The following is a 10,499-nucleotide window of genomic DNA, read 5'->3' as shown; positions in this document are numbered from 1 at the left end:
GGGCCCAGTGGCCGCGATCCGCCCGCAGCCCCCTCCTCGGCTGAGCAGCTGTTGCAGTGCCCTGTCTGCACCCTCTCGGCTCCAGCCGGGGGAGGATTCCCGCAGCCCCCAGGCTGGGCCCGGGCAGTTCGCAGGGGCCTCTCCTTTCCCCTAGTGCGCGACCGCCTTAGGTAGCGCTCCATCTTACCCCCTAGGGACCTGCGGGACCTCGCCGAGCCGCCTTACAGCGGCGTGGGGCGATGCACAGCGTGCCCCCCCCCCAGTATAATTATGTACCGCCACCCCCCCCCGTTGATCTGGAGGGCGGGAATAGTGAAGCTTCCCTCTCCCCCCCCCTCCCCGCCCCCGGATCTTTGACAGGTATTAGCTACGCGCTGTCCGCCATTGGGGCAGAAAGTGGGCTTTGCAGCCCCCCCTCCCTCCGGTGCTTTGGGGGCGGTGAGCAGCCAGGCCCCGGCTTGCTCGGCGGGGAGAAGCGGGGCTGTAGCGGCAGGTTTGCAGGGAGCAGTTTGGAGGCGCGAGGCAGGCGCAGCGCGAGCGCTGGCATGGCGGGGACGGGAGAAGAGGGCAGCGCGGCGCGCGCCACCGCCTCTTTTTCTCTTTCTCCTCCCCCCGCCTGGTTTGTCCCTTCCCCCACGTGACCCGTGCTGGCCAATGGGCGGGCGGGGCGGTGGGGATCCGGCTGGAACCGGTTGGGCCGCGTCCGGCTCTATATAAAACTTTATAAACACCCGATTCAAATTAGTGGGGTCGGGAGAGAGACCAGGGAACCTAACGCCTACGCCTGCCATACCGTCCGATCTACGCGAGCCTCCCCTGCCCACACCGCCCGGCCCGGACCTAGCGAGATCCTCCCACTCCGCCCAGCCGAGCTCCTCACGCACCGCCCGGAGACATGCCCAAGAGAAAGGTACGTGGCGCGGCCGACGGGCAGCCACTTCACCCCCTACCCGTTTGCGGGGCTAAGGCCCTAGGCCCAAACTGCTCTTCCTCCCCCCCCCCGCCGTTGCTGAGGGGGGCGGGACTAACTGCTCCTCCTCCCCTCCCCCCCTTTGGGGCGGTAACGGTTGTGAGGCGTCGCGCGGGAGAGGGCCCAACGGTCGCGGGGGAGGGGCGGGGCAGCGCGAGTCACTTCGTGACCGTTACCCGTCGCGCGCGGTTAATGGCCTTGCACGAAGCAGCCTGAGTCGGGGAAGGGGGGAGCGCGAATGAACAGGGTGGCGCCTGGGCCTGCTCGGATTAATGGGCGGCCGAGTGGAGCCGGCTCGATCCGGTTGGTTTTGGCGGGAGGGCGGCTGGATGCACGTGCCCGCGCGGAGCTAGGGAGCGCGCGGGGGGAGGAGGATGTGCGGCCTCGCCCCCTCCCTCAAGTAGGCGAGAGCGCGCGGGAAAGGGCGGGAAGCGGCCGCGCTCTGGTTCTGGGGCCGAGTTGCCGCCAAAAACCAGGGCTCTGGTTGGGTCTTTCAGTGGGAGCAGGGGTCTCCTTAGGGCGGCCCAGGCGCTGAACCTGGGGGAGACAATGCGCCACCGCCGGTGGGGGCTAGCCGCCTAACCTGGAGGCGGATGAGGAGGGGGAGGTCACCTGAATACATCCCCTTCCCTCAACTCTGGCGGGTAGAGTGGGGGGAGAGAGTCAGTGAGTGCTTTTAAGTTCTGCTTTGTAATAGTGAGGCTCCCATTACACCCAGGGGCAAGTGAGGTACCACCTTTCTGCAGGATTTAGGAGATGTGCTGCCACAGAGTCCAGGCACATTGTGTGACTCCCTCATCTCTATGGCCTGGCAGTTACTGCTGTTCCAGCTTTGTTTAGCAAGTCTAGGGATGCCAGGTGTCAACACTGATCTTAAATAGCATGTAGCCACACCACACAGTGTAGAGGGCTAACAACCCAGTAGCTGGGTGGAATAAGTTAAACATACAAGCTTGAGAGAGGATGGGGAGCACTCCTGGGACTTGATTCTCAGGTGAAGGTATAGTTCAGGCCACATTTCTCCCCCCTCCCCACACACACCTCAGGGTGAGAGTTCAAAGTAATGTATTTGCTTGATCTAACTACCTGAACCAAACAGGCAAAAATTGCATACTAGCACAGTGTCTTGGGACCGATAGTCTTAGCTTTCATTCAGCCCTTTTAGTTCATTACTGTTAATTTCTTGGTGTAACTAGTACTTTTTATTGTAGGCTGAAGGAGATTCCAAGGGCGATAAGGCCAAAGTTAAGGATGAGGTAAGAGGATTTATCTTCTGAGGAAGTTTATACATTAAATGTTTAAATCAAAACTGTAATTTTGAAATTCAATCTTGGTGAATTGTAAGAAGCAAATCATTCTGCATTTATACTAACCTCTGGAAGACTTTGGTTGTAAGTCTTTTAATATTAGCCTTTGTCAACCTAGCTAATGGTTGTATCCCCATATTGCCCATCTTCTAAGCCAAGGGCTCTCAAACTGGGGTTGTGAGGTTATTACATGGGGGAGAGGGGGGTTGCGAGCTGTCAGCCTCCACCCCAAACCCCACTTCACCTCAAGCAGGAAATGTGTTAATTTATAATTGGGGGAGGGTGCACTCAGGCTTGCTGTGTAAAAGTACAGAAGTTTGAGAACTGCTGATCTAAGCGATGTGTTCTATTCATCATGGTAGTGGGAAGAAAGCAGGTCAAATGTTCCAGTGTTAATATCTTTTACACTCTTGAATCAAACTTATTTTGAGGTCTTTAAGTTAGATAATTAATTTATACTTTTCAGCTATTCTGATAGTTACATTTATTATTATTATTATTTTTTTGATAGCCACAACGGAGATCAGCAAGGTTATCTGCTGTAAGTATTTTCTTATTGGGATGAGATGTTGCATGATAAACACTTCTTTTTAAAATATTGGTCTTTAATATTAACACAGAAGATCTGCTGGAGGTAACATCAGGTGTTATTCTAGAATGCTCATTAGTAGGTCACTTGAGAGAAGGTTATCAGCTCACTGCCTGGTGTGACTATTATGCTATGTTACAAGCTAGAGGAATGGGGTGGTAGCTGAGAGCCCAAGTTTCTTTTGCTAAAGCAAGGCATCAGGAAAAAAATGTAACAGTTTAAAGTGCTTGTCGTTTCGTCCGTCTGTGGGTTCTACACTTCAGTTGTTTTTCTCACTTCTAGAAACCTGCTCCTCCGAAGCCAGAGCCTAAACCTAAAAAGGTAGCTCCAAAGGTAAGTTGATACTATGGGAAGTGAATTAATGTAAAATATCACAAATGTCCTATGCAAAATATATTTGTGATCTATTTAGTTTGAGACATGGCCTGGTGGTAACAGGTAATCATGGCTTAAATGTTCAGATGTCAGTGCGTTATTTAAGTAGACAAGCAATATTTTTATTTCTCCTTGGAAAAAGGAGAATCCTGTTACTTAGAGTATTTGTGTGAGATCTGATCAAGTACTTTAAGGCAGTATTTTCATTAAAGCTGTACATTTAGTTCTCTGAAAACTAAATGCTTGTGTGTGTTTCTCTATTCCAGGGGTTCTCAAACTGGGAGTCAGGACCCCTCGGGGGTTGCCAGGTTATTACCTGGGGGGTCATGAGCTGCCAGCCTCCACCCCAAACTCTGCTTTGCCTCCCGCATTTATAATGGTGTTAAATATATTAGTGTTTTTTAATTTGTTTGGGGGGTTGCACTCAAAGGCTTGCTATGTGAAAGGAGTCACCAGTACAAAAGTTTGAGAACCACTGCTCTATTCCTCCCACTTGAATCTAAATTCCAAAGAGCGTACTGTTTCCCCATCATGCCAGTCATGGGGCTCTTGCAGGTATATAGTCAGGTATTGAGAAGGTGCTTGTACTTCTAACAATATTAATATCTTCCCACCATCTGGCAGAAGGGTGAAAAATTACCCAAGGGAAAGAAGGGGAAAGCTGATGCTGGCAAGGATGGAAACAACCCTGCAGAAAATGGAGATGCCAAAACAGACCAGGTATAGTCTAGTAGCCTCAGTTACTCTAATGAACTGGGAGGCTTTCCATGTTACTAGGTAAAGGCAGGTCTAGGCCTGTGCTGTAAAAAGAGGTACTGATACTTGTTTGATTAGGCTACTTGTACATGGCTTATGCCATAAACACACTTACATTTAAGGGTTTGCTCTGGGCTGTTTTGTTCCTACCATTCTCAACTGATGTGTACTTAAAACAAAAGTTGTTCGGTGCTAGTTGAAAGCAGCAGCGCTGCTTACGTCATGCACTGTTGTTTTAATGCTATTGGTGCATAGAAAAGTAACTTCAGGCTTGCTTCTAAGGCTCCTCTAATTCTCAATTTCACTTGATGAATATTGTGATCTGATAACTGTAACAAAGCACAGTTTTGAGATCCTCAGTGGTTGGGGGCTATAATTTGTTTCCTTCCAGATTCTGTTATGAATTGCTTTGTGCAAAGTGAGAAGTGAGTGTAAATTTGCACAGTGCACTGACTAGTTCTCCTTTTTCTTTCAGGCACAGAAAGCTGAAGGTGCTGGTGATGCCAAGTGAATTGTGTGAATTTTTGATAACTGTGTACTTCTGGTGACTGTACAGTTTGAAATACTATTTTTTATCAAGTTTTATAACAATGCAGAATTTTGTTTTACTTTTTTTTAAGCTATGTTGTTAGCACACAGAATGCTTCGTTGTTGTGTTTTTCGGGGAGCAACGGGGGCAAAAAGTCACTCTATTTCTCAGAACCCAGTTTTTAAAAAAGAAAAAGTCCCCTTGGTTTATTTTGTTTTGTTAGAAGAGGGCTCTTCCTGGACCTGAAGCGGGGGGATTCCCTGATGCTGCATATAAGTTTAGGTTTGTGAAATGCATTGGAGTGAATATTGAAGGTCCCAACATGCCTGCTTGCCAATTTTTAAAACTGGTTTGTAATGCCCTCTGTTTTCTCATTCCCTTAGTCATTTGCATATAGCATATCACTCCTTTAAACATGGCAAAAGGCATTTTGGGACTTATCACCCTAAAATCTAATGCATTGTCACGGTCAGGCAATCCAGACTTCCAGTGTGAAAATTGGGATGTGCAGGCTCTAAAAGGAGTTGCATTTCCCCTTTTATATTGTGGATCTTCAAATTAAAAACTCTGCAGTTTTAATTTTGTTTTCCTCTAAAAGTCAGGGTAGGCTTGTGAAAAGTTGTTAAACAACATGCTAAATGTGAAAGTGTCCACCCTCACTCTAAACTTTTCCCTGTCCAAGTATGAAATGAAGATTCTTCAATGGTTTTATATAGTAACTTTTACGTTTTGATAGTCCATGGAGGGAGGGGAGTTTGAAGTTGTTGTAAAATGTTGCAGATTGTAGCCCATGTCCTGCCTGAATTACCATGATTGTTTATGAAAAGTACCTTTAATAAAGCTGGATACGGTTTGGCTTGGATTGTTCTTAATATTTTTTTCTGCTGTCTATGGCCTTTCTCACCTTTGACATGGCAACATGTCTGAAGGAGAAAGTGATATCAATCAGTCTATTAGGGCTGTCAATCATGGTTAACTCGTGTGATAACTCAAATTAATCATGATTAAAAAATAGTGTGATTAAGTGCCCTTATAACAATAGAATACCAATTGAGATTTATTAAATATTTTGGATGTTTTCCTACATTTTCAATATTAATTTCAATTACAACACAGAATACAAAGTGCACAGTGCTCACTTTATATTATTACAAATACATGAAACTATAAAAGAAATAGTATCAATTCACCTCAAACAAGTACTGAAGTGAAATCTCTTTATCCTGAAAGTGTAATTTACCAAATGCAGACTTGTTTTGATTACATAACTGCACTCAAAAACAAAACCATGTAAGCCTACAAGTCCTACTACTACTTCTGCCAATTGCTAAGACAGACAAGTGTGTTTACAATGACGGGAGATACTGCTGCCTGCTTCTTATTTATGTCACCAGAAGGTGAGAACAGGCATTCACATGACACTTTTATAGCCAGCATTGCAAGGTATTTACATGCAGATATGCTAAACATTCATATGCCCCTTCATGCTTTGGCCACTATTCCAGAGCACATGCTTCCATGCTGCTGATGCTCGTTTTTAAAAAAATAAACAGAAATTTAACTAATGCATTTTTTTAACTGAACTTCTTGTGGGAGAATTGTATGTCTGGCTCTATTTTACCCATCTTCTGCCATATATTTCATGTTATAGCAGTCTCAGATGATGACTCAGCACATGGTATTCATTTTAAGAACACTCTCACAGCAGATTTTACAAAACGCAAAGAAGGTACCCCTGTGTGATTTCTAAAAATAGCTACAGCACTTGACCCAAGATCTATGAATCTGAAGTGCCTTCTAAAAGCATGCTTCACACCTCATCCCTCTCAGATTTTGGAAGTCTTAAAGGAGCAACACTCTGATGCAGAAACTACAGAACCTAAGCCACCAAAAATGAAAATCAACCTCTTGGTGGCATCTGACTCATGATGAAAATCAACATGCATCAGTCCGCACTGCTTTGGATTGTTATCAAGCAGAACCTATCAGCGTGGAACCGTGTCCTCTGGAATGGTGCTGGAAGCATGAAAGGACATGAATCTTCAGTGCATCTGGCACATAAAGCTCTTAAAACACCACCTACAACAGGGCCATGCAAATGACTGTTCTCACTTTCAGGTTATGTTGTAAATAGGCAGCATTATCTCCTGGAAGTTGTAACTAATCTTGTTTGTCTGAGTGATTGGTTGACCAAAAAGTAGGATAGATTGTATTTGTAGGCTTGAAAGTTTTTTTTGTTTTATTTCTAATGCAATTTTTGGGTACATAATTCTATATTTGCAAGTTAAATGTTCATGATAGAGATTGCTCTGAATTTTTTTACAGTGTAAATATTTGTAATAAATATAGTGAGCACTCTATGCTTTGTATTCTGTGTAATTGAAATTAATATATTTGAAAATGTAGTAAACATCCACAAGTATTTAAAATAAATAGTACTCGATTGCTACAGTGTGATTAATTTTTGTAATTGTGTGCTTAATAGCAATTAGTTGCTTGACAGCCCTCATATACACATATACATTCTCTCTCTCTCTCAATAGGGTAGTCTGTTCACAAAACAAAAGCTGTATTTAGTCACCTTGCCCTTACAGTACAAGTACATACATCTACTAGCTCCACTGCAAGGTTGTTTGGGTCATATCTGGCCCCAGATTGCATTCTGGACTGGTACATGGAGAGAGTGGTTCCACTACAGGGTTTTGGTGTTTTTTTTTTGGTCAGGTGGCTTCAGGCTGCATTTTTGGGCCTCTGTAAGAACATATTAAACTAACAGTTTCCCTCCCTGTCATGGTCTAACATACAATGAGTGCTTCAATTAGAATAGGGAGAACTAATATTTTAACTTCCTAGATTTTTACAGTGAAAACACTACGAGCATGTTGTAATGGGCTCTGCAAAAGACTTGCCAGCTGAATTTTATTGGCTGCAGAGATAACTGGAGCAAAAGCTTACTTTGCCAAGTTAGGAACTGAATACGCACAGAAAGCAGATTTGTTGAGTAAGAAAGTGTCACTTCTGTTTAGTCATTTCTTAAATAGAGCCACGCTTAAAGGCTACATTCAAATTTAAAGTAGGGCAGTCAATTAATTGCAGTTAACTCACATGATTAACTTAAAAAAATTAATTGTAGCTTTAATCGCTCTGTTAATCACAATACCAATTGACATTAAATATTTCTGGATGTTTTTCTATATTTCAAATATTGGTTTCAATTACAATACAAAGTACTATATTTTTTATTACAAATATTTGCACTGTAAAAACAATAAAAAATTCCAATTCACCTCATGTATTGTGCAATCTATTGTGAAAGTGCAACTTACAAATGGTTTATTTTGTTACATAACTGCACTCAAATAAAACAATGCAAAACTTTAGAGCCTACAAGTCTACTAAGTCCTACTTCTCATTCAGACAGCTGCTAAGACAAACAAGGTTGTTTACATTTATGGGAGATAATGCTGCTCTCTTCTTATTTACAATTTCACCAGAAAGTAAGAACAGGTGTTCGTATGACACTTTTGTAGCCAGCATTGCAAGGTATTTACATGCCAGATACGCTAAACATTTGTATGCCCCATAATGCTTTGGCCACCATTCCAGAGCACATGCTTCCATGCTGATGATGCTTGTTAAAAAAATAATGCATTAATTAAATTTCTGACTGAACTTGCAGGAGAATTGTATGTCTCTGGCTCTATTTTACCCACATTCTACCATATATTTCATGTCTCAGATGATGACAGTACATGTTGTTCATTTTAAGAATACTTTTGTTCCAGATTTGACAAAATGCAAAGAAGGTACCAATGTGAGTTTTCTAAAGATAACTATAGCACTTGACCCAAGATTTATGAATCTGAAGTGCCTTCCAAAATCTGAGATGGATGAGGTATGGAGCCTGCTTTCAGAAGTCTTAAAAGACCAACACTCTCATGTGGAAACTACAGAACCCGAACCAAAAAAAGAAAACCATGATAGTTTATGAAAAGTACCTTCAATAAAGCTGGATACAGAATTACCATGATTGTTTATGACTCAGATGATGAAAAACATGCATTGGTCTGCTCTGCTTTGGATTGTTATCAAGCAGAACCTGTCATCAGCATGAACACATGTCCTCTGGAATGGTGGTTGAAGTATGAAGGAACATATTAATCTTTAGCGCATCTGGCATATAAATACCTTGTGACGCTGGCTACAAAAGTGCCATGCAAACACCTGTTCTCCCTTTCAGGTGACATTTGAACAAGAAGCAGGGAGCATTATTTCCTGCAAATGTAAACAAACTTGTTTGAGTGATTGGCTGAACAAGAAATAGGACTGAATGGGACTTGTAGTCTCTAAAGCTTTATATTGTTTTATTTTTGAATGCAGGGTTTTTTTGTACATAATTCTACATTTGTAAGTTCAACTTTCATGATAAGGAGATTGCACTACTGTACTTGTTTTAGGTGAATTGAAAAATGCTATTTCTTTTGTTTTTTACAGTGCAAATATTTGTAATAAATATAAAGTGAGCGCTGTACACTTTGTATTGTGTTATAATTGAAATCAATATATTTGAAAATGTAGAAAACATCCAAAAATATTTAAATAAATGGCAATCTATTATTGTTTCAGTGTGATTAATTGCGATTATTTTTTTTAATTGCTTGACAGCCTTAATTTAAATCTTTTTAACAATGAATTAATGTAATTTTAAGTGGTATATCTGCCCCTGTGTCCCCTTAACAATTCCTGTGGTTATTGTAAATGTAGCATTTTAAAAGGTTAAAATCAAAGGTTTGTTTGCATTGTGCTGCTTAATTAGTTAAAGTGCTCCAAGTCAGCTTGAACCTAGTCTTCCCTTAGTATTCCATTCAGTTACTGTCTGCATCAGTAACTTTAGTGAAGCAAAGTCAGTGTTTTGTAAACTTTCCTGAGGCGTATTTGTGTATTGTAATATTGTACAGTCATATTTGAGCAGTGACATTATACAGAAGAGTCCTGTCTCAAGCAGGCGCATCTACAGAGATTGTGTGTCTTAGGAGGGCCAGAGGAAGGTTCTAGCTTAATATTTTATTTGAAATCCTTACTTTTTTTTAAGGTATAGCAGCTTTATTATCTCAGGCATTTGGTGTTGAGAGAGAGGTGTAGGAGTCAAATTACCTGGTGTATTACCTTTTGATGTTACTTGGGCTAGAACAGTACAGGGGTGAATCACTTCTAGTCAACTGTTACTGCTCACTGTTACTATATATTTAACAAAATTGTATAGTCAGTAATAAAAGGAAAGACCAGGCCATATACACCAGCTATACATAGTGTATGGTAAGAGAAATGCATCCATGTGCTTTAGGTAACACTCAAATAAAGAACTGCAGTTTGCCAATGTATTACATTCCCTGTTCTTTTTTACTATATGATCTATGAGCAGAATAGGATTTCACATTCACACACTATCCAGTTCATGTTGTCCAGTTCTGATTTGGTTCTATTCTGTGTCTTTACTGTTTTTTAGGTTAGTTTTACCATAACAGCTAGCTCTCATTTTACTGGAGCTGTTATAAATATTAACTGGGATACATGCTAGAGAATACAGAAAGAGCCTGAAATATTTGTAGAAATGCCTCTCCCTCCCTTGATAAAAGCCTGTTATACTTTCCCTTCCAGCAAAGGAGAGTTGGAGCAGGCTTTTGGTAGAACCAATCACAGATGCTCTGAGTGCAGAAGGGACTTTTTTCAATGTAATGTCTGTCTACTCAAATTCTAAGCCAGGTGCATAATGGTCTTAGGCCTTCTGAGGACAACAGATATTTTTTGATGGTCAGAGTTGCTATATCGCCGTACAAAGTAATGAGGGTAAAACTCCGAAGCCTAAATATGGCTTCTTAAACGACACTTACACCTTTGACAGCGTACTATATAGCCTTTTCCAATATAAAAAGTGTGTAAACAGGTATATTTCTGCTATGTCTACCTTATCTT

At 42.2% G+C, this 10,499-nt stretch overlaps 1 protein-coding gene across 1 annotated transcript; it reads left to right on the top strand.

The window, feature by feature from the left end:
* Positions 1-640: 640 nt before the first annotated feature.
* Positions 641-5,388, top strand: HMGN2 (high mobility group nucleosomal binding domain 2). Its single transcript, XM_039511922.1, has 6 exons — positions 641-910; positions 2,182-2,226; positions 2,789-2,818; positions 3,149-3,199; positions 3,866-3,961; positions 4,473-5,388. The coding sequence occupies exons 1-6, from the start codon at positions 896-898 to the stop codon at positions 4,506-4,508; spliced, it is 273 nt and encodes a 90-aa protein (XP_039367856.1). The 5' UTR covers positions 641-895; the 3' UTR covers positions 4,509-5,388.
* The last annotated feature ends 5,111 nt before the right edge of the window (positions 5,389-10,499 follow it).

The sequence above is a fragment of the Mauremys reevesii genome, linkage group 23 (genome assembly GCF_016161935.1).
Source record: "Mauremys reevesii isolate NIE-2019 linkage group 23, ASM1616193v1, whole genome shotgun sequence".
Taxonomy (NCBI): domain Eukaryota; kingdom Metazoa; phylum Chordata; order Testudines; family Geoemydidae; genus Mauremys; species Mauremys reevesii.
The sequence above is the reverse complement of the archived record's forward strand: the minus strand, read 5'-3'. Positions and strand labels throughout refer to the sequence as shown.